The 27,610-nt window shown below is 36.3% G+C and overlaps 1 protein-coding gene and 1 long non-coding RNA gene across 2 annotated transcripts in view; one reads left to right on the forward strand and one right to left on the reverse strand.

The window, feature by feature from the left end:
• The window catches only part of LOC134541540 (uncharacterized), a 120,155-nt gene that overhangs the window by 61,415 nt on the left and 31,130 nt on the right, over positions 1–27,610 (reverse strand). Inside the window, exons 7-12 of the mRNA XM_063385058.1 lie at positions 26,168–26,256; positions 24,391–24,624; positions 23,524–23,674; positions 12,456–12,647; positions 9,788–9,998; positions 8,283–8,503 (exon numbers count right to left, since the gene is read on the reverse strand). Of these exons, the coding sequence (XP_063241128.1) occupies positions 8,283–8,503; positions 9,788–9,998; positions 12,456–12,647; positions 23,524–23,674; positions 24,391–24,624; positions 26,168–26,256 (1,098 nt within the window). The remainder of the gene's footprint in view (positions 1–8,282; positions 8,504–9,787; positions 9,999–12,455; positions 12,648–23,523; positions 23,675–24,390; positions 24,625–26,167; positions 26,257–27,610) is intronic.
• LOC134541551 (uncharacterized) lies at positions 20,176–24,884 on the forward strand. Its single transcript, XR_010076656.1, has 2 exons — positions 20,176–20,240; positions 24,356–24,884. It is a non-coding gene; the product is annotated as an uncharacterized LOC134541551 (long non-coding RNA).

Below are 27,610 nucleotides of genomic sequence, written 5' to 3' on the forward strand. Positions count from 1 at the left end.
ATCACCTTGCTGCATACTGCACTTAACAGTAAAATAGGGGACATTCTTCTGAATCACAACTGAACGGATGTTTTTCAGTTGCATCTGGCTGCCATCAATTGCTTGGCGAATATTAGTTCCTGAATATGCCTTCCAGTTATGAAAATCTTTGTATGTTAATGTTGTCACATCATAAGGGTCAGGTTCATGCCTGGCGTTTACTAATATTGTGGGCCACTCACTTGGGGCCCACACAACCTTTCTCCGGTAGTTATTTTCGATTGTCGAGTGCATCGAGTCGGCAGGCATATATGAGTGACCAGGCAACAAATAATTTATTGTGTTTGCTAGCAGTGAGCTAGAGTGTTTGAGAAAGTGATTTAGTGCGAAAAGTACTTGCTGGTTTTTGTTTTTCCCAGGACATGAATCACAATAAAGGAATAAGTGTTTCACATTTCTGTTGTCTACATTTGCCAAGTAAATCGTCAGTACAGAACATACCTCATTAGACCCACGTTTTCCATTAGATTCACCCCATAAGTAGAAGAAACCTTTCCTTGTCACAGACTCATACATGGTTAGATTGAACATACTGTATTTCCTCGAGTAGTACAATAACATAATATCGCCATATGGTGTCTGCAATACCTTTTGAAGGTCAAAGCTGACACACAAGTACACAGTGTTATTGATTCGCAACTGCTTAATAAACCAATAAGTGACACTTAACAAATAACAGTCAATGCCTAAAGCACAAAACAATAATCATAAATTTTATGTTCATGCATTCCACATAATGAATCACTTTTTAAGTCAAACCATGTACTTCTAGCAGTAAACTTCACAAATTAATTACGAGTGTATATTGAACATTATCGCGTGACGCTTTGTATACTGGTCTGTCTATGCACCTTAAGCTTAACAATTTATCAAAAATGTCTGCCTACTGGGTCTGATGGGTGGTGCACAGGCACCTGGCTCTGACTGGGGGTAGAGGTCTTTCTTCCCCCGCCTTGTATGAGAATGGTATCTGCCAACGTCTTTACTCACAGGTGGCTGATCCTTCCTGAGATGGTGCAGGCTGGGCTTTTGAAGCTTCCCAGTAGGTTCCCTTTTCCCCCAAAAGTATATACTCGTAATTTAGCTATATCTGTTTATTGGCTTAGGATACACAAGTGGGAGTGCCTCCCCTTACAACCTGGCCTAGAACTGGTTGGCTCTCCCTACTCACCAGCCTGTAGATAGACAGGTTTTGGTCTTGACTATTGTTCCATTACGTCTATAACGTGACTCTCTCTAATTTCAAACGTATGGGCGTGGGTCGGACACTCGGGTCACGACTCGGGGTGGAAGGCACTCTCAAAGTCCGCACGACTAGCACAATAACTCCCGAGGATGGAAAGAGAGAGAGAGAGCGTAGTTAGCGAACTCAACTGCTAAGGAGGCGCAGTGAGCTAGGCTCGGCTACCGGTGGTGCCTCTTGGGCACCAACTGCCCTTCTGGGCTAAGGGCTGGCCCTTTTATACCCACCCTGAGCATCTGGACATGAAGTCGGGAAAGGAGGAATTCCGGGAATCACTGGCCACTTCCAGGTACTCCAGCCAACAGTAGAACCATGTGCACTTGGCTGGCCTGGTGGAAGAGAGGGTAGGTGGGGTGTTGCGACGCTCGGTGTGGTTGCCCCGGGCAATGGGCGACACGAGTGTGGCAAAGACTTTTTCATGGTCTTCCTGGACATAAAGACAGCAAATGATACCTATGTATGTACCAGTAAGGTTTAGGAGACACCGAAAAGCAATGGAGCCGAAAAAAAAACTGTCCTATTTCCTGATAAGCTGCTATGTCAATGATTTATAACTACTGCCCTTTCCTAGGGCGAGTACTCACAATTTCCCGCACCCTTCCTGAAAATTATGTCTTATACAGTGCAAAATGCGAACAATATTTGGGTAATTCTTAAAGCCACACATTTTCAGACTTGCCAAAGTTTACGAATTTTTCGTAAAATGTACGAAAATCACGCCCGTTTTACGATTGTACGAGGATGTCTGCATTTTTTACGAATTTTAATTACGAGACGTTTATTAAAACATGTATTTACCGTCCGCCTTAAATGTTTTATTGTATGGTTTGTGAAAGCTGTTGCCATGTGTTGTTGCTGTGGATACGAGTGCGGTAATTGAGTTATATTATTGGTCGAAGGCGAGCGAACCACGTAATTTGTTGCTCTATTGTATATATTTCCTTATTGGCCACCTGAGTTACATTGATGCGCTTACAACCAATCACGAACCAGTTTAAAGAGCATTTTTAGTTTGGCAAGATGGTGTCGTGCATTAGCGTATGTTATTCTTCAGTTAAAGTTGAGTCGATTTTGAATTTATTTATTACAGGTTAGGAAACAAATTTATTGCATGTTTTTAATAAAAACGTGTTATGTGCACAATTAACGGAAGTGAAATCAAATGAAGAAAATGCCCCCGAAACGTGATACGCATTATTTTCAAGCATTTCGCGATACATACACGCGGGATTTTCCGTGTATTCTTAAATCAAGTAAGGGAACACAGTTCACATTTTGTTCAGTGTGTAGATGCGACATCAACATTGGGCACGGCGGAAGATATGACATCAATCTCCACGTGAACTGTTCAAAACATCTCGCAAATGTTAAAAGTGTCGCAGTCAGTTCAAAGGTTAGTGATTATTTCGCTAAAAATAACAGCACAGACAATGCTGTAATACGCGCAGAATGTATGTTTACAAACTTTTTGGTTGAACATAATATTCCTTTGAATGTTTCGGGTCACGCCGGCCCGTTATTCAGAAAAATGTTTCCAAATTCTGAAGAAGCAAAAAAATTTGGTTGCGCAAGAACAAAGTCGACGGCTATCGTGAAAGAAATGGCAACAGATGCAACTGATAAAATTGTTTGTAATTTACAAACTGTGGCATTTTCAGTCATGACCGACGGCAGCAATGACTCTGTATCCAAATTATATCCACTAGTAGTAACATTTTTTGATGCAAATTTGAAAATGATAGTGTCAAGGTTGCTTTCATTACCAGTACTCCAGGGAGATTCTACTGGAAGAAATATTGGGGGGTTAGTTATTTCAGAATTGCGACGTTTGAATATTCCGTTGGAAAATCTAATTGTGTTTTCTGCTGATAATGCCCCTGCAATGTTGGGACACAAAAACGGTGTTGCAGCAGTTTTAAAAGAGTGTCTGGCAGAACTTGTTGTTGTAGGTTGTCCATGCCACCTTATCAATCTCGCCGCAGAGAAAGCAGCAGCTACTCTCCCGTGTCAAATTGAAGATGTTCTGGTTGATATCTATTATTTTCTGGAAAAAAGTGTGAAAAGAAAAGAAAAATTGCAGAAGTTCCAAGTATTGCACGGCAAAGAAGCAAGAAAGATATTGAAACACATATGTACAAGATGGTTGTCACTTGGCAAAAGCTTAGTTCGCTTACTTGAGCAATGGGAGCCACTGTTGAGTTTTTTTAATGATGAAGTATCTGTCCAGAAACAGCAGTCATCACTGATGACTTACAAAATTCCAAGTTGTGATTCAGGAAAGGGTACTTCTATATCGACACAAATTGTTCCAGTGAAATCTAAGTGTGCAACTTCTAGTGATTCATCTGAGAGTGGAAAATCTGTATCAGGTACTCAACTGTTTTTAAAAAAACGTGAAGTGAAGCAAGCAAGCTTTGGTAGCTTACAAGCTGCTGCAAAGAAGCAGAAACTGGATGGGACTGTACAAAAAAAGTGTACTAACTTCAATAATAGTGTTTCATCAGCAAAATCAACATTAAAAAACAAATGCAGCACTCTTTCACGCGAGGAAAAATTGTTCATGTTTTTGTCTACACCATCAAATAAAGCATTCTGTTTGTTTTTAGTTAATGTTACACCTACTTTCGACAAAGTTAATGTATTGTTGCAGTCAGCATCACCACAAATACATATTTTGAGAAAGTTGCTTTGCGGCCTGTTGCAGGAACTGTATTCAAAATTTGTAAAACCGGTGGCAATCAAGAATAAGCAACTACTTGAAGTTGGGTATCATCAACTTGAAAATCAGAGACAAGATTCAGAGTTAGTTATTGGTTGCTCTACTTCCAGAATTGTTGACTCACTGGCTGATACTGAGAAGCTTGAATTTTACACTGCAGTAAGGAAGTATTTCACAACTGCCTGTGATTACATCCATCATAAATTTCCGTTGAAGAATGAAGTTGTTGAAAAAGCAGAAATTGCAAATATTGATGATATTGAAAATGCTGCCTTTGCTAATGTTAGGTATTTCATAGATATGTTTCCTTTTATATTGCCAGTGAAAGGAAATGAGACGGTTGACGCTGCAATGGATGAGCTGCATAAACAGTTTACTGCTCTCCAGCTAGAAGACATCTCTTCTCTTGTGAGTACAGATGAGCGTGTTGATGTGAAATGGGCCACAATAGCTGGTATTGTGGGCTTGGATACACTCCCAAAGTTTGACAGAGTAGCTAAAATAATGCTTTCAATACTGACTATCCCGCACAGCAATGCGGAGTGTGAGCGCGTGTTTAGTCTTGTGACAAAAAATAAGACAAAATTCAGGTCACAGCTTTCAGTCCAGTCCTTGGAAAGCATGCTTGTCATTAAGTGCAGCCAAACAGGAGTCTGTTATGAACAGCAGTTTTCTGAAGAATTCTTAAGAAAGGCCAAAAAAGCAACTGCAGCGTCTTTAAAAAAAGAATAATCTAGGCAATTGTGTGTGTGTGCAGACTTATAGTTTTTTTTCCATTTTTGTGTGTTTTTTATTACTTTTGTTTATTTGTGCTTACTTATACTTACTCAGTCATATTTGAAGAAAACATTCCCGACTCAATTGGTGAGTGTATTTATACATATCTGTTATATACTATATTTAATTCATTGCAAATTAGGAATTTTGTTTACTGTATTTTAAAAAGTTAATATTTTTCTGGCAAGTAGTTCTAATCAAATCCTTTGTGTATATGGAGCATGGAAGTTAACTGATATCAGTGTATATTCTAACAAAGGTATACTCAGTTGAATTGTAGGGTACCACAAGGAACGAAGTTATTTCTTTTATGTGATACTAAGCAAAAATGTTTCCATAATGGTAAATAATGAGCATGATTGTTGGTCTGCAATGTTAATGTATGTTAAAACCATTACATAATTTCGATTACTAGAAAAAATGTGGTATCATCAAAGTTTATTAATTTTTCAATTGCCGCGAGCAGTTTACGCGTGTTATATTATTTTTTATGTATTTTACTAATTGAGGGTTTCAAAAGTGGGCAAGTCTGCATTTGCTTGACGTGTTTCTCCTCAGAACAGGGTACAGACAAATATTCTCAGAATAGCGAGCAGAGTTTATAAAATTAAAGGAGCAGCATTTTTGGCACCAAAGTAAAATCTCAAAAATGCTAACTACAAATTTAGAAGTAAAAATGTAATGAAATACACATTACTTGACGCATACAAAAAATACCACTATGTCGGAGGAAAGTTTATAAACCTCTAGTTTTTGTACCATTAAGTTTCTACGCTTACATATAGTAATGATAAAATAAAATATTATCATTTTTCAATAATCAAAATTTTATATATATATATATATATACAGACCTGCCAACTTTCAAATTTAAAAAATCATGAGGTCCTCGATAAAAATTTTCAGGCCCATAAATACAGGTTAGACATAAAAAACAACAAATGAGAATCTTTAAATTTAAGTGACATACCTGTACATATGTTACATGATCTCTGCTTCAAAATTTATTTCAACAAATTATAGGTTGCAGATTTAATTTAGTTGTACATAATTTAGCGCTGTCGTGTAGTGATCATGCAGGGCCGCAACTAAAAAAGATGTAAAATAACATTCTGCTTGTGTAACATTATCACTGTTCACAGCAAAAAATTTTTTTTTATTGGAAGCAATACACTTCACGTGTTAGTTGTGTTTTTTTGTAGAAACATGTTTCACAATGTCTCCTCTTCCACTATGCGAGATAGAAAAATCAGCACGGCACATACTAAAAAACCCAAAATTGCTTCCTTACGTGACTCGAGTATTGATGGCAACTCGTTACTGTAAGCTTTCGTAAAACTTGTATTGTAACTTTTACAAACAAAATCTTGGGGCCCCAAAAAATCGTGAGGAAACACTATTTTGGCGTGAGGGCGTGAGATGGACCTTAAAATCGTGAGCCTCACTCCAAAATCGTGAGAGTTGGCAGGTCTGTATATAGATAGAGAGAGAGAGAGAGAGAGAGAGAGAGAGACAGACAGACAGACAGACAGACAGACAGACAGACAGACAGACAGACAGACAGACAGACAGACAGACACAAATATAATAAGGGGATGCATAAAATACCTTTATGTTGATGTAACATACCAACATATTGAATAGCTATTAAAATATTGAATTAAGAGTATTAAACCAGGTTATGTATTTTAATTACAAACTCAAAATGTTCGTAATCTGTGTGAGCGCAGCACTTAAGTTGAAATGTTAACACAGCAAGGAAATGACAAAAGTTCAAAATGTTCAAGGCATTGTAAAACGAAACTAAAATCATTTACAATGTGAATACAAGATGCGTAAGATTTTCACGTTATAGGCACCGTCCCTCAAACACATACATATTTATTCGAAGCGGAACAGCTGATTACCGTATTTAAACACTATAATTTTTCACAGAAATGCTAAAAAAAACTTCTGGCAGGTGCCTAACGGGACATGAGCCGACGAGACTTACTTTTTAGTTGTCTGTCTGAAAGATACCTACAAAGGGCACGCCACTTGATTAGCATGCTCTGCATTGCTCGATGCGGAAGTGACACTGACGCTCATACTCCTTTCATACAAGGCGGCTTGCACATTCTATCTCCCAGCATATGTAAATTTGACACACCAAATCATGGCCCACCTAATACACACGTTCCATGCCTTCCGTTTAAGTAACTTGTGAAACACAGTCTACAAACTATTACAACCGTAGCATGTCCGCAGAGAACGCAGCACATCGTGCCGTGGCTGGCAAACGACTCATCCATATACACTCCGCCAAAAATGATAAGCGTTCTAGACTGCGTGCAAGAAAGTAGTTCTGCACTTCCACACGCCCCCACGTAAATATAAAGTTACAATAAGCTTCTGACATCATACATAAATAAATATAAATAAAACCGACTTTAAAATACGTACAATCAACACTAAAATACATATTAAATGTGTTAAATCATTAAAAAAAATTACAAGAAAATTCTTTACTGATCTAGAAGAAAGTTCTGCCAACTTCAGGGCAAAGTCTATCAACCATACCAACATAATAATGCTGCCCAGAAAAACTAATTACTTTACAAAACATGACCAATAATGAAATAAAATAAATCTGTTGGTTTATAAAATATTTAGCATTTACAAAATTTTTAGAAAGTCCAACGTTTTTGTAACTAGGGGTTACAGATTGCAAGAAGGCTCTTGCTCAGAGAGAACAATGTAGAACAGCAATCAATCACACTGCTGCATGTTTCTGCTATTCACAATTATTGAAATGCTTATATTCTGAACATATGCATTGCAAATTTTTTTCTTTAGCTGAAATGGGCTCTAAACAAATTAGTGATGGGTCAAATCCAGTTTTCTCGAATCCAAATCTCAAATTCAAATTCCAAAGAGTATCTCAGATATACCCCTAGAATCCAAATATACGTTTCAAGTTTCAAAAATAAAATAATATACAATAAAAGAAAAATATTAATTCTGGTGTTGAAATGTTCAAACCTTTAAATGTTTGTATTACAAACTAAGTTTTCAGAATCAATAATACATATTGTAATTTTATTTATATAATTACATGTTAAAAGTACACTATCTTGGGGATGGTAACAGGATAGAAATGAAGAAAAAAAATAATCTAGTAAATTCAGAGGTTATCAGTTAGCAATGGCAGACACATTGAAGAAGGGGAGATACAACCCTCCCCCTCCACCCCGAATTGTGAAACATTTGGTGAGATTTCAGTGAAACTGATATGTTATTTTGGGTGATGCAAGGTGAGCTGTTACATCTGGAATCACCAACCAATAAAGGCAGTAATACACGGTGAGCATTATGATAATAATGTAACAGTCCAGACTCCTTTTTGATGACGTAGGTAAATTTTTTGAACAGACATATAAAAATTATTTTCCATTTCTTTAAATTCCCCACACACCCAAAAAAATTCCTGTATCCCTGTACCCGCCACTGGTTGAAGGCACTCGCCTGCAGCGACGCTGGATCGGGGGCATGCTCCAGCAGTCGGCAGAGATCCTCCCCGGTCATCTGAGACGTCAGCTTGCTGGCCCGGGGCCTCGGCTCGCTCTTGCCCTCCGACTCCTGCCTCAGCTGGGCCTGCACCTGGCTCAGCACACGCTCCACCGTCTCCTGCCGGCTCTTCTCAAACTGCACCGCCGCTCGCTCCTCCGTGCGCTCATTTCGAACAACTACAGCAGGAGGGCATTATTTATTGACAACTATTATAAGCTGCATTGTCAACACGTAACAAGTAGGACTGTGCTACATGTAGGTATGTAGGTAATCATACAATATAATATTTTTCAAAAATCGGAGGAAAGTGGTAAGGAAAAAAAACATAGAGCGATCTTCAAAATACATCACATATTTGTAATAATTGCAATATCAATGCATGCATTGTTTGTGATATGAATATACGCAGTTTATTATCAAGGAATATACATGTATGTAAGTATTTTCAACATCTGTGTAAGTTTAGGATTGTTGGTAGTAGTGAAGTCAATATTGGCAATATAATTTTTTGCTGTGTCAATATTTGTGGTTTCATTTTATTATCGTGTTTTATCGCATAATTGTCGCAACCATATTTTAGGCTGTCAAAATTGGAATAAAAAACTTCTCGTGTAAATGTCGCATGATGTTTTTGGTCCCGCTAGTAGATGCCGAGCGCTTTGTGTAGGTATCTTTTCCGTATAAAACAATGTATTTTAAAGTAGAAATCTAATATTTATTCGGTCATTACCACTTAATAAATTAACGGAAAAATACAAAGTTGTTTGACGTGTAAATTTTCTTTTAAAGACTTTTTAAACGGTATTTCCTTTATCTGATTGTCTGCATTACCGCGGCGTACCGCTTATAAAAATGTAGCCAGTGCATCATTCATGTTTGGTTATGTTGCTTCCCGTATAGAGCGCGCGCACATAGTCAAATATCGATATCTCGCCGATTGGATGCAACACGCGCTCTCTGTCAGGTGACGAGTTAACTACATTTGATAGCCCGCATTCTTTCGTGGCAAGTGTGTACTACGACAAGTTAGTTCACGTCAGATTCAAGTGGCTTGCGTTCACGTTAGAGTTTTGGTTTTTCTATTTAAAGTTGAAGAAAGGTTTTTGTTTAAGGAATTATTAATATAGATTGTTTGGCGTGCTCTTGTATACTCCACTTTTTTTTAAATAAACGTACTTTCCATGAACTGGTTTTGTTATTATGAATAACTTTACCTAACAAAAAATTTTTTCCGCCGTATAATTGTCGCACCCCTACTTTTCAAACTTGATTTTAGAATAAAATGTGCGACGATTATACGAGAAAACACGGTATTACCAATGTTAGTGATATTAGCAATATAAAGCCGTAAATGTTTGATATTTTCAAAGAATGATACATATATCGCAACTAAGTATATACAAGCAGCCAGCACTTCTCTCATCCCAATCCTGAGACAAGGCCCCATCCTGGACACTTACCGGACTTGCCGTCGGTCACCCTCTGCACGTAGACGGGCGGGTAGACACGGGCCACGACCACAGTGACGCAGCTGACCAGGCCCCCCTGCGGCAGCACCGAGGACAGGGACACCGGCAAGGGGCCGGGACAGCTGTGGTAGCCCAGCTTGGTGTGCCAGCGCGCCCTGCGAGTTGAGTTGGTGTGCAGCTTCAGCCGCACCTCGCCTCCTGCCTGTGGCAGCACACACTCTTCTTTGGGAGCCCAGACTAAGGCTCAGCTTCTCCCACCATGGGTTTTTTTTCCAAGAAAAAAACAAGATTTCTCATTAGAATGCAATTAGGTATGACTGTGCTAGTGATTGTTCCCTTATAATGGGAAGCTGTCTGCGAGAGAAGCCAATGGCCTATTTGACCGAACCACTCAGAATGCACTTGCTTCCGCACTGGATGGCTGTGATTGGTGCGATGACAGAAGACATGCGCCTGCAATAAACCCAGCCAACCACGAAACACAGACAATGCTACAAACTGGTCTGGATAAAAATAATTTTGTGAAAAATACATCAACCTACCAATAAGATACCATATTTACCTGAATACAATGCTATTATTTTTACTAAAACTCTGGAATCTAAAAGTGGGTGTCGCAATATAATCACAAACTTGTATCTTGCCACTGGAAACAGCTTAGTTGAAAAACTACAGGCCCTGCCTCTTAAATGTGTCACTTATGCCACTTTAGACAGCTGTTAAGTACCGTCTTTTATATTGCTAATATCACTAACCTCCACTTAGTTGAAAAACTACACGCTTTGCCTAAAAACAGAGGCAAGATTGCACAGTGAATAACAATAAAACCAAAATAACAGTGAAACTGAAATCAATACACTGGAATTAAATACACTGCCTTACACAAAACTACAAAACACAAAACGCGGCGAAATTGACCTCAATTACCTTATTAATCTTTAGTTTAAGGTATTATTAAAAACCTGAAATATATATTAAATACTAATTAAAAATTTATTTAGTTCCTAAATATTGTTTTTTTTTTTAATAAAGTTCATTTAAAGCATTGATTCATTGATACCTACAGACATGGCTAAAGTCTTACAGAGAAACATTTGCATTATTTAAAATCATATTAATAGTATTGAAATAATAAGCCTGTAACATAAAAGTAAAATTTAATTTGGAAAATAATTTTAACTTTATCGTGAACTAAGAAACATTACAAAAAGAATTTATAATTTTTTGCCTGTAGTTTTTTGTTTAAGTTACTCATATGTAATATTGCTTATGTAGGCCTACACATTTTAAGCATCTTACCACAAATTTTTAGAAGTTGATCAACTTTATGGTGCTTGATATATACTTTATTACATATGTTTAATCTTTAATGAAAATGACGAAACAAATTTTTTTAGTAACGGAATTTGCATTTTATAACACCATAAAATCTTGGCTCTACCTATAAACTGCATCACTTATGCCACCTTAGTCCGAGACTTCCTGGACCTCTGCACAGGCCTGACAGATAAGAGATGCAGGATGAAGGAGAGGGTGCAAATGGAGTTTGTCAATAGGTTCTTTCTGCTTCGCTTCATTGTGGCTGTCGGGGAAGGCATGAAATGACACGGTTATAAGTTTATCTTCCCAGGCTTTTATATCTGTAGTTACAGTTCGACATTCATGAACAGGCTTCAGCCTGTAACTACCATAACTGGCACAACAGGTAATTACAACAGTCCAAGAATTCTGAGATCACAAAGTGCCCTGTCGACCCATAAATGTAATATGTACACTGTGCTGCAAGCTGTTGCTTGATATTCAAAAAATTCACGATTAACAGGAAATTATCCCATTTATGATCTACTTTCAATATCTTACTGACACACCTAAATAGTAAATATCAATGTTTTGAGCCTAGGGCCGCTTAGGCACGCATCGAGCTTGGAGAAATTGTTACATTTAAGACATATGAATATGTTTCTATCAGAAAATAGTAGCTTAAAAACGATCCAGTTAAACCTGTATGGACTGCAACTGCTATACATATACATGCAGTTTGTTCAAAATGAAGACAACACTTCTAGAAAGCCTGCTTGAAACCTAACAAGGCCCAGTATCCTTCTATGATGTTTCACATTTAAAACTCTGATGATCAAAATAATGTCTAGTATTTCTCAACTAGCATCACTCCCAAAACACAGTTTTAGGTTATGTGGAATTCAAGAATTCACTCGCTGTATTCCTTTCAAATTTTTGAAATATAAATGAAATATTTGTTACAAGCTAAAATCATATTTTGTCCCACATCATGCACAAAACAACTGCAAAGGCTCATGTATCTTTAGTTATGTTGTTTAGTGTTCACCAGCAACAACATAGTCAGTTGATAAAAAAAATTCCCAAGACCGAAAGTCCTAAACATTTGATTAAAAAGGTGTCAAAAGAAAATTAATTATATTGTAAGATTCTAACATAACCTATATTAATGTATTTCCAGATTAAGTTCAAATAAACATTCCAAATTTTAAAGCCAATTCAATAATGTTACTTTCATAAAATAATAAAAAACAAAGGTATTGCTGAATTGAGATCATGAACAATAAAAATTTATTTTAAAGCTCATTTGACTATCCAATGAATTTTTTAATATAAATCTGTGCATTTCAGAGACAAATACCTCGAGTGGAAGACAGCCTTGGTCGCAGTTGAGGAGCTCCGCTCCGTACGTAATCAGTTTTGTTCCAACACTGACAACCTTGGCTTCAATGAGGCGGCACATTTCATGATCCACACTAGCCATTACGCTGTACCAGCCATCTGTGAGCTCCAGTTCATATGGACCGGTATCTCTCTTTGAGTTTCCCTCCACCTGCAAGGTCACAAAGGAAGACGTACATTAACTTGGGATGTGAAGTATATGAGCTTATTGTGGTTCGACAAAAAATCTTAATGGACGCAGGAGAACAGAACAAGCAACAAAACAACCTTTGTTTTCTACTATTATTATCATAAAAAAAACATTACAAGGTTGCAATAAATTATTTTCCTCTGAAGGGTGAATCATTACCATTGTCCTTCCCTCTGTGAACAAAATAAACTATGTGCCTTTAAAAATTAGACATTACACAACTCTCTTTGAACAACATTCAAATGTCACTTGAATTACTGGTTGGCATAGCAATTATCTTTAAGAGCCCATCAAAACAAATTTACTGAATTTATTATTGAACTAACAGTAAACATTAACTTCCTGTTTACATGAGCTATATAGCTAATTTACAAATAATAATTAAAGATATATCTTCAAATTAAACTTGCAATTAAAATACACTTTATACCCTCTCCTTAAAGAGTGTACTTGTTGACTCCTAGGCCAGTCCTTGAAAAGCTTGAATACCCATTTACTCACCACCAAAGGCTGTGGCTAGTGAAGAAAGTTTCTAATTGTCTTCTCCAAAACGTTGGTCATCGTCTTCCCTGGCTGTCCACCACACATCAGGTGTGTTGGGGTCCCTCTACCCAATTCGCCTGCACTCGGGGCCCTGCAACGACTCCTCTGCTATCGGCTCCTCCACTTCAATCCTCCTTCGGCCAGGTCCTCCAGGACTTGTGTCTTGGACATCTGGTTGACTCGCGGGTAGTGAGTGGTTCGGTGGCATGCTCCCACCTTCTGGATCCCCGCAGTTGGTGCAATGAGTCGTAGTTCCAGGCCCTCTCCAGCGGGTAGAACTTGCCCCACGAGTTCGCGTGGAGATTGAATGCCCCTGGACACCTCCGCAGGGTACCTGGTTGAGTCAGTGGTCACACCAGTGACCAACAGTTGCAGGCTGCGAATATTTTCTGCACTTACTCGATGAGCTGGTAAGTGGAGACAACCACATCGAGTTGGGGTCCTACTTATCCTCGCTTGGCAAGTCTTGTACTTGGTAGCCACATGACTGAGAGCACGACTTGCAGTACACTGCACTCATGATCTTCTTTAATTGGGACTGCAACCCACTCCCTCAGCCAGTGCCGTATTTGTTGCCTTCAGTTCGTAACCAACAAGGTTGTGGCTTCAAACATAGATTCCTTCGATGCAACAAGCTAAGCTCACTCGCTCAGCTACTCTTTGCCTTCTCTTGTTGAATCTAAATCAGTTGCATGGTCTCAGCGTGAATATTTGGCGACATTAAACAACATCGTGAGTAAGACTATTTAGACTCTGTACTGTGTTGTCTCTCTCGTGCTGTCTGCTGTACTGTACTGTTTCTCTCATGGTAACTGTTGTACTGTGCTCTGAAGACTGTCTCGTGGTAACTTTTGTACACTTCTCTGAAGACTGTGTCGTCTCTGGTGGCCGCATCCCTATTTATACCTCTCCGTCTGGGGTGGTTAATTCGTTCTAGAATGTTTTCCCTTCTTCTTCGAAAATCTCAGTTTCCACCAACTTTATAAGCCCAGGGTCTGCTCGCCTCCCTTTGCATGTCGATGGCCCTCCTCCTCACGTGTGCAACGCTAAAATTCACTAAACTGTGGTCAGCCGGCAGTCACTTGTGCATTAAGGGCCGTTACGGGGAAATGCCCCATTACAAGCTCCTGTTTTCTCTGTCATAAATTTTATTGCTATGGTGTTATGAGCACTGGAGTTGCTGGGCATTACAGATAGAGATAACCAAATTCAAATTTGAGACTTATAAGGTGATTTTAATTTATGTGGTTGTAGTTGGTAGTTATTGATGATATTACTGTTGTGGTTTAAATTATAAGTATGCAGATTAGTTTCATGCAAATCTGCATGCTTATTAAATACTAATTTTTTAATCTCCCATTAACAAGCATATCCTACACTCAATCGATTTTTTACTTATTTTGTATTAAATTTTTTTAAATCACTAGCCCATAATCTAGGTACATGGAAAAAGATTAAAAGCCTGTCCAAAAAAAGAAATATTATTAAAAATAACTATTAAATTTTTTATGTAAATATTTTATCACATCAGTCATCTGAACAGCCATAGTGGTTATGATAAAAATTTATATGATACACTTTATTTAGTTTTTATGTGTAATATACTATATTTACTCACAGAAGTGTCACCCCTTTGTATGGGTCACACACTAATTTTGGGAAAAAATATCTAACATTTTTACTGTAAGGGTTGCCCTCGAATCAGAATCGTGCCATATAGAATACAAGTGAAGTCTTTATAGTCTGTGTCTCAGCTTATTGCCGCATAAGAAACTGCACTGATGTCCTTAGTCTTTCCCCTCTTCATTCTTTATGGCCCTTCCTCCCCCCTCCTCCTAGCACTATCTAACAAAATATTCAAAGGAAAAGAATGCTATTTTTAATACCCATGTATCCCTTCTCATCTTCCCCAAAAGAGAAAATAAAACAGGCTATTTCCTTGTCAATTTTTTTTTTCAGTTTCGTCAATAAAAACAAACATACCCTTTAGAGCAGTTTTGTCCTAAATGAAATGTTGCAGTAGAAAGCGTATAAAATCTCAAGCAAAAACAATTTTTGGACACAGTTATGTCACAAAAACCTGTCGAGATAGACATGATAATTGTAGTTCACAATGATGAGAGAGGGAGGGAGAACCATAAACATTGCTGCATGGCCACACGCACTCAAACACACATGCATGCACTCCCTTCCCCTCTTTCTCTCTCTCTATCTCGGCTGGTTTATTAGATTCTCCCTCTTGCCGAGCGCCATAGCCTGACGGCAGACAGCCACATGACTTACCGGTGTTCGCCAGGGTAGCCGGCTGACAGGCGGCAGACGTAGCTTAACGTCGTTCATAATGCTTTATACTCAATGCTGAGATATTTTAATTAAACAATTTATACTTACTCGTGATATATTTATTAAAATCCACCACAGGCTAGTTATTGAAGCATATAGGCAACCACAACAGTGGAATGTTAATTTTTTTTACCCAAAATGGACATTTTAGCATATGGGTCGCAGTAAATTTTATTAAACGAAAAATCTGCATAAAATCTGTGACCCATGTGTGGGTAAATACTATATATGAATTTATTTACCCAAAAATCTTACAGCACACCTACACAGGCTGCACAACACACTATTATGCCACAGCACAAAACTTGGGAAACCTAGCTCCAGAAGGTGAGAACAATGTAATTTAAAATTTTTAAGTGAGTATAAAGATTTCTCTTAAAATAATAATTGTCTTTATTTAAAACTTTTTGGTGTTGTGGGTTAGGTAGGGATAAAATCATTAATTTTATTGTTCATTTTCCAATACAAAACAATAAACTTCTTGAAAATCTATCAAAAATCTAGCAATGTAATATTTTACACCATAACTATAACCATGCGTTATGAATGAGAACTCATTACATATGCCACTGGTAAGTGAAGAAGGAAAAGGTTAAAAAGGAGAAAGCAAATATTTGGAGGGGAAGACCAAGTTTGTAAGACGATGATGTCAATCAACAATCAAACAAACACCAGTGATGTTTTTTACTGTGCTTATTGAGGCACATACTAAATTACAGTTTGGACTGATCATGTGCTCTTATTACAATGTTAAAATAATGGCATAATCCTGAAACTCACATAAACCAAAAAATGCACAAAAAGAGATAAGATGAAATTTATTAGGCAATAGTATTTATTACTGTTCATTCCTGTAACAGGTTATTAAATTTGGTTTCAAAATTAAAAACACTAGAACCCCGATTTTATAAACTCTGGATTTTACAAAGCATTGATTTAACGAATACATTTTCAGGAAACACCAAAAAATTTGAAATTTTGGCATCAAAATATAAATAATCAGATAAAAATACTGTAAAAAATCACAATGAAAGCTTATAAAAATATGTTATTTTTAACACACAGCATATAGTTTGTGTGGACTTTTAATACTCTTACTAATGTTCCAATAAGAGCAAAAAAAAATATAGAATATTCTGTTTAAAAATGTGGCAGTGGTAGCTTCTGCGACGTAAGTGGTGCACACGTAACTCATCCGGCTATGCTGACGGTAGCGGCATGACGTCATATGGCTTACCTGTCCCTCCCCTGTTGTACATTCTGCAAGGCTCATCCCTCCCAGATACACAAACCATCCTGTGTCCCTTCTCTCCCCGGTTAACATTTCAACATTCCCCCCCTCATGCAACTTTCTGCATTTAAACTGTCAACATTCTCCTCCCCTCCTTTATCACTCCCACACTGCGAGTGACAAAAGCCAGGTAAAATAAATATTTTTAAGGTCCAAGCAACAGCCATTTTCAGTTAATAAATACTGTATAAGTTATTATGATACAATTTGATTAAGGAAAACACTGAAACTTCAAAATTTCTTGAATGGAAAAATTTAGCAGGGCTGTAAAAATATTATTTATTCATGAACTATACCTTTCCCTCCGTCCAACATTTCCGGAGCATGACGCATAGTAGCAATTGCAATTGTGTGCAACGTATAGCTATGAAACATGTCACACCCCAATCCCATAACCCTTTATTTTACCCTGAAAAGTGTCACTTAGTCTTTGTTTGGTGCTTGTGAGTTCAGATATATTTTACGATAGCATTAGTTTGACATTTGATTTTGGCTGTTATTATTGGATTTTGAGTTTGGATTATATTTGGTACCGATTACTCCGTAAGTTGTTAACAACTGGTTTACATTTTTTGATTATGAGTTTGGACATTTAATTTTTGGAAATGAGTGAAAAAGAAGGAAAACTATCACAATTCAACAGAAATTTTAAATAATTAAGGAAGTTGAAGAAGGTGCCAAAAGCGGAAATAGCGAGACGTCATAAGATCTCGGCCTCAACACTCTACGATCAGGAGCAGTAAGGATTCAATCATCAATGCTGTGCAGGTGGAGGGTCGTAATATAAAGGCGAAAAGCCTTAAATGTTCAAATTTTTCTGATTTGGAAAATGCAGTATTCAATTGGTTCACCCAGCACAGAGTACAGGTGTACCAGTTAGTGGGCCTATGATTTTACAGAAGGCCGACTTTTTTGCCTTGAGAATGGGCTTAAACTTCAAGGCTTCCAAAGGATGGCTGGATAGATTTAAGAGTCGCCATAACATCAATACACATAAAATCCACTGCGAAAGTTCTGTTCCCGAGGGCTCAGTGAGAAACTGGTTGCCGACACTGCACAGCATCCTGATAAATTACTGACCACAATGTGTTACTTGAAATTGTTTATTTAGGTTTAGCGTACTGTGTTTTATCGCATATGCGTTGCACATTTTATACTCAAATCAAGTTTGAAAAATAGGGATGCAATGTTTATGCGAGAAAAAAAAAATTCTTAGGTAAAGTTATTCATAAAAAACAAAACCCATTCATGAAAAGTACGTTTATTTAAAAAGTGAAGTATAAAAGAACACGCCAAACAATTTAAATTAATAAGTCATGTAACAAAAACCTTTCTTCAACTTGAAATAGAAAAACAAAATATGTGACCCGAATACGAGCCACTTGAATGTGACGTGAACTAACGCGTAACTATCGTCCTAGTACACACTTACCACAAAAGAGTGTGGGCCATCCGATGTAGTTAACTCGAAACTCAACAGCTAACGCGCGTTGCATGCAATCGGCGAGATATCAATATTCGATTACGTGTGCGCACTCTATACGGGAAGCAACATAATCAAACATGAATGATGCCAACTAGCGCTGGCTGCATTTTTATAAGCGGTACACGGTACACCGCAGCGATGCAGATGATTAGATAAAGGTTATAACTAGGGATGGGGCGACCGAATCCACTATCCGCTAGAGGTGGGTTGTAACAGCAATTTTCGGTATCTGTTCCAACCTGATACTGATACAGCATTGTACCATGTTACAAGTCTCTGATACTTCTGTATCAGACGGTCCCAGGAGGCAACAAAGCTCCGCGTACGCAGACCGTGCGACCGGAAGGAGAATCTGATACATTATTTATCACGCCTGGTAATTCTCTACCTCTGATACTCTCATGCCCGCCTGATACAACCAGTATCAATTAGTTCAACATTCACTGCAGTTCGTCCTGGCCGTGTATCACCATGTTGCGGGCTGTCATGCTTTGTAGTTAGTATCTTTATAGTGAAATAAGGAATGGATAAGTGCACGAAAAAGACTTCATTTGTGTGGAATTTTTTCACGGAAAATAATGAGTTTGCTAATTGTAATTTGTGTAAACAAAAACTGAGTTATAAATCATTGACTAATCTGAAGAAACATTTGAAACGTAAAAATTGATATAGTATGCTCACTAATGTACCTATCTGTTTTTTTATTTTTTATTTTTGATAAAATCGTGAATTTTTAATGTATAAAAACACTAGTTACTAATTGTTTTCGAAAAAAGAAAGTCCATATGTTGATTACATCTGTTATTAGTGTCAACTGAGAATTTATTTGCATTTTCATAGCTGTTAGGTGCACAAATATAAATATTATATCTTGTATTAATGTACTTTTTAATATTAAAATTTAATTAGTTTTATTATTGAACGAGACGGTGCACGCACTGGTCACTGAGCGTACTTTGAAGTAGGACAATAAACAAAACAACTTGTAACCAGGGCTGCCACTCTGATATTCATGAAAAACCTAGATAACCTACAAAAAAACCCAGACACATGGGTAAAAAACCCAGATGCGTCTAAAATGCTATCGTTGAAAATGTTTGCGTACTAATTCAAAAATATAAACGTAACTGGTTTTAATATAAAACAATTAATTACCTTACAAGACTGAAAACGGTTAAATACAACCAATACAAGAAAATTACACTGCAGCAAAATGGCTGTATAAGTAATTCTTGGACCAGCACATATCATAAAAAAACCTACAAATATATACATGACAAAAGAAACACCATCACTGCATTCTTTAAACCGGTAAGTGTTTTTATAAAACTGCATCATGTACGTTAGTCTTTATTCAGAGTCTGATTCTACAAGATTGGTTTGAAGGTTAATTGTTGCATTGGTTTTGTGTTCTGCAAGCCTCTTTGAAGAATGTGTCTAATTTAATATTCGACTTAGCTTCTTGAAAACTAGTTTTGTGTTTATATGTATTTTTGTGTGTGAAACACATAGACTTGTTTGCATTTATCAAACAGATATTGCAACAGATACAGTAGCTACTACCTTTATTATTGTTTTAGGTATAAAAATAATTAAAATTATAAAAAACCTAGAATTGTTGGAATTCATTATTTAAAAACCCAGAAACCCAAACACCATTGGAAAAACCCAGATCTGGGTGGAAAAAACCCATGAGTGGCAGCCCTGCTTGTAACAATATCGCTTTGCGCCTCTCCTTCAAGGCTTCAACGCCTTCCCCTGCGCTTCCTCCCTACATTCCCTTCTTTATCCCTTATTCGTCGTTCCTGCTCCCTCCCCTTTCACAAGCTCCGCCCAAGTGACCGTCATCTGTGATCGGGTACTGCGCTCATTGGCCGTGGTGTTGTTCCAGGTGAATTCTGAACTGATACTAAAATCTCTGATACTTTTCAAGTGTACTCGTTTGCCGTTCCTGATACAGGTGCGTATCAGTGACAAAGTATCAGGATGATACTTTTCGACCCACCTCTAATATCCGCCGAATCCTAGGGATTCGAAGGTTCGGCGGGTCTGATATAGGATTCGTCAAAGGATTCGGTTTTTTACTATTTACGGAAAAAATAATACAGTAAATTTCGCTTACGAGGTCCCGCATGGTAGGTTTTTCCGTATAAAGCGTTTAAATTGCCCGAGGTCTCATCATTTACGCCGTTAAATGTGTGATATAAAGTCCGTTAAAATTTTTTCTGAAACTTCCTGTCTCAAATAATGGTGCACGGTGCACGTAAATATGAAGAAAAAACAAATGAACAACATACGAAGAAATATGGATGATGTACCATAACTACAGTACAAATCCAATAGTTATTTTAAGATAATTACCATAAAAAGAACAAGATTCTTTGTAGAATACCACAATTACTACAGAAGCATGATAGCTACCATGTTTGCACTATAGTTACCGTAACAACCGAGATGTATATTTACCGTGATAGTAATGTATTATTTATTTATGACATATTAAATTAAAGAACATTGTTGAAAAAAAAAAGGATGTTAAACTTTGATATGTACGGTTGGCACATGTTGCTAAGAAATAATGCTATCTGAAAGAAAGCAGTACTACTACGAAAAGTGAAAATGGTACTAGTGGATTTTTAGGTTATGGCAGTCTCTTTCGTTTTTCAGTAATATTGGCCGAAAATTAACAAGCGTACTGTATCGGAAGTCGGCAGAAATGCTGATTTAACTAAATATTGGCAAAATAGGCTTTTTCAGTACCTACAGCTCTACATTTGATGACATGAGTAAACATATTTCAGACTTCAGGATATTGAAAAAGACTAATTTCCATGTAGGTTTATTGTGTGTGTGTTTTTTTTGCAAGTGTAAATTGAATTAAGTAAAATGCTTTTATTTTTATTACTTTCAATTGATTAAACTTTAATGACCAGTTACAGATATTTATGACACTAATTTTGAGGTTAAGCAATTTTACTAAAGCATTCCAGCCACACAGGTTGCCAGCGAGAGATGCTTCTCTTCTGCTGGAAACACTATCTCATCTCCAATCGTAGAGCTAATTTAACTCCTGAACGTGCAGAACGAATTATTGTTCTGCATGATAGATTAAAGAACAGAATTTAATACTCTGTGACAATCTCTCTCAGAATTATTGTGAGGAAAAGTGGAAATGTTGAAACAATGTGAATGTACTTTTCAAACAACATGATTTTTGGTGCTAAGTTGCCTAAGTTTGTTGAAGCTCAGTAAGGACTCCAGAAAAATTGACAAGGATGAAATTTTTCCAAATATATGTTACATTTACACAAACATATACTTGGTTATGTTAGTTGGATGATATCAGTTACTAATGAACCAATGGAAACAGGTAAGATTCAATGGAAAGAAATGTTATTTTTTTTCTAGCAGTGCAAAATGTAAACACACTGTAAATAGTTACCCAAAATTAATAGCCCACTTCATTTTAATACTTTATTCAAACATTATACTAAGTTTAAGATAAAAATAATTTCCCAAAAGTGTAACTGTACCACAAAAGCTCGAGCTCGGCTCGAAGTAAAATTCTTAGGTTTGCAGACCTCTAGTTATTTATAGAAAAAATCCTAACCTCTAATCTGTACTAAAACTGAAATTTCTCAAGAAAATTTTTTTGTCTTTATATACACTTATAACAGAAATGTACCAAACTACATGTAATAAAGTCAAGGGACTTTTAGTGCAAGCAGAATACATCTCACTTACATTATATATGTGGATATAATCTGTTAAAAGATTCGGGTTTGGGTTCGAGATTCGGCAAATCCAGTCTAGGATTTGAGTTAGGATTCGGATTCGAGGAAATCAGGATTCGCCCCATCCCTAGTTATAACGTTTAAAAACGTCTTTAAAAGAAAATTTACACATCAGACAACTTTGTATTTCCAACTTTGTATGCGCGTGCGACAATTATGCAATAAAAGAGGGTATGTGATTACACAATAATTAGTTTGGTAACATTTTAAACTAAAATGTACAGTATGTTTTGATGAATGTGTTTGTCATTACAGCGGAGTGTTTATCTTAAATACAAATGTACTTTTCACTACGTACTTGTTCCCATCGATCCTGGTAATCAAACTGTGTTCGTAAACATTAATAGTGAAGAGCTGTTAAAGATAAACTTATAAAGCTGATAGAGGAAGGATGCAAGGCCGAAAATTCTTACAGCTTATCAACCAGATGCCGGGCAAGTCTTGACTAACTAGTATCTGTTGCTCTTTTCGCCATTCCTCTATCACTTCCGTAAAGATTATAGACAGGCATGTCTTTGGGTGGAATATTAAAAGTAGGGAGGAGAAACGTGTCAATGGTGTCAAAAGAAGCAAGGAAAGATGGCCAAATACGCGGTTCACTTGTTAATTTTACGTGATAAATATCTAGTGTAGGCTTATAAACATTACGAGCAGTTATTAGTATCAAAATTCCACATGATATTCACAACTGGAAGAAGTCACTGTTCATGTGATCGTAGGAATAACAGTGAGTATGAAAGGCAATCATGATTCCACAGCATGATATGCTGTAACATACAGTAGATTTTTTTTTAATGTTTGCTATGGGAGAGACGGTAGCATGACAAGTTCAAGCATCTGAGACCGGCCGCAGCGCAGTGCAGGAAATGGCGGACTCACGGACGGTTGCCTGTCTGCGCGGCGGACTGGGACGAAGAGGGGCAGCGTATATTCCATGATCACACGCTGTGGCCAACACTGTTGTTTTTTTTTTTTTTAAGTTGTATTAATAGTATTATATTTAATGTTATTTTATTTATTATGACAAAATACATACGAATAATACTTGATATATTTAACACTATTTTTCTAGAGTTAAGGGGGCGGGGGGTCAAAATGGGCAACCCCTGTTTTTACGAAGGCAGCGATTTTACGAATGCAATCTGTGGAACGGGTTCTAGTGTATTTTAATGAATAATACAACATTTATATTTTATATTTTTTTTTACTGCTCTCATAATCAATAAGCCCTAACATTTAAATTTCTTCAGTGTATTAATTTATTAATAACTAAGCAAATTTAATCAATTTAAATACCAAATTATGTACTTGCCAACACTGTACTAGACTGACCACATGATGAACATAAAACTATTCAGTCACTATAAATAATGTACTCACTTTTGAAATGTTCGCAACGCACAGTACCAATCTTTTGCCAGCTGCATCGTCCCGCTGAAGAATTCGCGACAGCGCTGGCCTTTCGCTGTGGTCAATTTCTCTGTCATATCGGTATTTCAGTTGCAGCATTACGTTGTTAGGTGTCAAGCACCTGCAAAACATGAGTGGAGTACCTGAAGTAGATATTCCCATGATGTTAAAACTCACAGTAACTGAAAATAAGGCATCATAACTATAAAAACTGTAACCATAAAGATATGCTTTGCTATCAAAGACCAATCAATAAAAGCCATGAGAATCCAACACTTTACTTATATGTAAAAGTTTAAGATTTTGTCAACAGAAATTCCAAAGTAAATGATCCACTGCTGCTCAACAACTCAACGAACACTTTAAGTTTTGTATGATGATTCAAATATAAAAAAATTTCAGTCATAAAATAAAGTATATATACAACAGAGAATAATATGTATTTAAAAATAAATAAATAAATGAACGGAACAGGTATCGGATGTCCACACAAATATGTGATAAGTCTCCCTGACTTTACCCTGACTTTCCATGACCAAAATGAAAAAGATCCTTGGCAAAATTATTTTAAATAATAGATCTATAGCTGGTCTACTTTAAACAGAACCTTGCACACACCATTTTGTAGTGTTTGTCACTATGTACAACTATGTACACCATCAGAAAACAAAAATGTTTTCAGTCTGGGCGAATGCAGTCTGGAGCATGAAATTTTCCACTCAAATTACCACCACTGAGAAACTTCCATGACTTTTCCAAGATTTCCAGAAAAATTAATTCCTGGCTTTCCCTGCATTTCCAGATTGTGAACACCCTATGGTAGCAATTGCGTCACACCTGGAGGCGAAGAGGGTCGGAAACGACCTGTCCGTGGCGGCCAGCTTCCACACGATCCACCGGTAGTGGTTGGGCACCCACTTCTCCGATGGCAGCAAGGAAGGGTCCACGCCAGGACTCGACAGGAACGCCCGGGTGACCTCCTCCACGCCGGCGAACCCCGCAGAGTCCAGGATTAGCAGCGCGCCGTCACCCACTGCGATGCCAGCGACATTGCTCCGGCACACGTCCGGGCTGGAACACGACCCCCTCTCGTCACCGTGGCCGGCTTTGCTGGAGTCGGCTTCTGCGATTACTAGGTTTTTTGAATTCAAATAAAATTTTGAATTGATTATCAATTATTTTTCGAAAAAAATAATTTTAACATACAGTAAAGCTTTTTGTTTCCACACTTCACACGAGTCGAAGAAAAATTGATTCAAAATACAGTAAAGAGAGAAATGTATATGGATCCATAAATTAAATAAATTAAAAAGCCTGGCAATTAATTTTCTTAGACCAGTAAAATTTTATGGTTGAAAATTGTTTTGTGATCCAATTGATAATATAAATAAATATAAAATATTATTAATAATTTGAAATCACAATGACATTAATTGTTATATAAAAAAATGTGTATTGTTGGAAGAAACAAATCTAAATTTCTCAATAAATCATCTTAGTTCCATTTTTTTATTTTCAGTTTTTTTTATGTGTTTTACTAGGTTTTTATATTGGTAACAAATAATTAACAACATATTGAATTTTAAATGTTGAATGGAGTAATAAATTATTCACAAATATCAAATTATTTACGAATTGTTAATTTTTTTTAAATACTCCCAGATTTCTAGAATGAAGTAAAACCCTTATCTCACACACTTCATTACTTCCCTTAATACCTACTTTAGAATGTTTAAAACAATATAAAAACATGAACCTTTAAGCTAAATCTTCATTTTGCACCATAGTACCAAACACATGAATTTACATTAGAAATTTTTTTTGTATGTTTACTGTGTTTTTATAAACCAGAGTTTTTATTTTGTGAGATATATTAGTTTTATACTACTATCCAAACATTCTGAAATTTACACTCGCTGCCCCAAAAACCTATATCATCTTATCCAAGCGCCAGTCATTAAACTTTCTCAAATAACGAATTTTATACTGTTCCACACAAAAGTCTGGTCCATAACCAGGGACTCTGTATGCAAAGTTGTGACAAACCACTCAGAATGTATAAATACACTAGGTTTGAACATATTATAAGCCGTTTAAAGCACTTGATGTTTTTAGGATTTTACATCATACAGTTATGCACAGAGGCTTAAGGCAATAGAACCTCTAAGATTAAAGTGGGATTCAAACCACATGGCTCAGAGCTCATAGATTTGAATCGATGCTGTGGTCAATGCATTTGATTAAGTACATTTTATAGTGTAATGCTTTTGATAAGAATACAAGGAAAATTCTTCCCAATAGTGCAATATTTTACTTTATAAGAAAAATTTCCAAACTGCTTATGGTTTGGAAGGAAACATGCTAGCTGGGATATCTACTTAGTCAGGGGGAAAAACAAATTCTACCAAAAAAATATATCAAAACTGTACATAATTTTGGTTTTAAAATAATACCAAGCAAATAAAAAAAATCCAATTCACTAGTTTTCTGAAGTACATATTCAGATAATTTTTGTCATCTACAATACTAACAGTAATTTTAAGTATAGAATATAATAAAAAATAATAGTAAAGTTAAGAAATTATTTTTCATCAACTGTACATAATAAACTAACCTATAAAAATCCCATGCTGAAAATCTGTAGACAGCAGCATTTGCAGCACTCACAAAGATTAATTCTTTCTTGATGCCCAGTTGCAGCAACTGTAAATTGAACAATTGTCCAAATTATAGTTTGAATGAATTTAAAGCTTTCACAAATAATTCTTGCAAACTTTAATGGCACAAAATAAAAAAAGACGTTCATAAAATATTGTAAAATCAATATTCTTTAGACAACATAAAACAATATATAGTGAAATCACATTACAATGTAACTGAAAAACAAAATCCAAAGTTTTGGAACTTATTGATGAAAGCACTTCATATTGAACTGTTACCAAATTAATGTAGAGCATATTTTTGGAATCTGAAAATATATCCTTAAAAGTAAATAATTATTTTGAGTGAAGTACTTGGTAAAGAGTTTCAATGTAAAGTTATGGAAACTTCTTAAAAGGATTTAAAACTAAAAATGATTTCTTAAAAATGTTTCTACAATCTCCTTTGAACACTAAAAAAACACATAACACAGGTCAAGTGAAAATACACTGCTTTCAAGGCTAAGTGATTTCAGAATACTCATAACAGTGTATTCAATTTCAAAAAGTAGAAAAAAAAATTCAAAATTGTCTTGTCACATCCATGCACATGCACACACATAGAATATAACACCAGTTTGACTCTTAACCCTACAACTACTAATGCAATCACGTGCCTACAACCATTAATGCAGTCACATGCTAATGTAAGCAGGAAAATAAGAAATCTGTGGTCTAACCAGGGCGCTACGAAAAACAAAATAAAAGTTTATTTGGCTCAAGAATGTATAAGAACAGAATTATAGTGCCCGCTGGACACTGCAATGTTTCAAGGATTCAAGGATGTATTCAAGGAGATGAAACAGGGGGAATATGTGTCTCTCCCATTAGCAGTAAAATGTGAAATATTTGTTAAACCACAAGAAAAAATAAAAATAAAAACTCACTGTAACAGTTTAATAGGGATGTACAAATTCTTGATTTTCAGTTCGGTTCGAATCCGATTCGAATCCCTGGCAATATTTGAGATATGAATCCGATTCCGAATATTAAGGAGAGAATAATTAAAAATAACTGATTAATTTAAAAAAAAAATGTGTTTTCTTTTTTCTAACTGTAACTACTAGCAATTATTTATTACAGAGATTAAAATGTTTATAATTATGTAAACTTAATTAATAATAAACACTTAAAATTAGAAAACCTAAACATATTTGATTCTCCAACTCAATCGTAATAAACTGCACGCCACAGGAATATCTCAGTTTTATAAACGTTTCAGCAAACAAAACCATTATTTCTCCAATAAATAGCCAAGACTTTTTTTCTTATAGGTATGTAATTGTTTTTAGTTTATAGTTTGCTATACGACGAATTTCGTAGTTATAGTTTAAGCTCTCAAAATCTTTAAATTCTTT

Source organism: Bacillus rossius, chromosome 1 (genome assembly GCF_032445375.1).
Source record: "Bacillus rossius redtenbacheri isolate Brsri chromosome 1, Brsri_v3, whole genome shotgun sequence".
NCBI classification, from domain to species: domain Eukaryota; kingdom Metazoa; phylum Arthropoda; class Insecta; order Phasmatodea; family Bacillidae; genus Bacillus; species Bacillus rossius.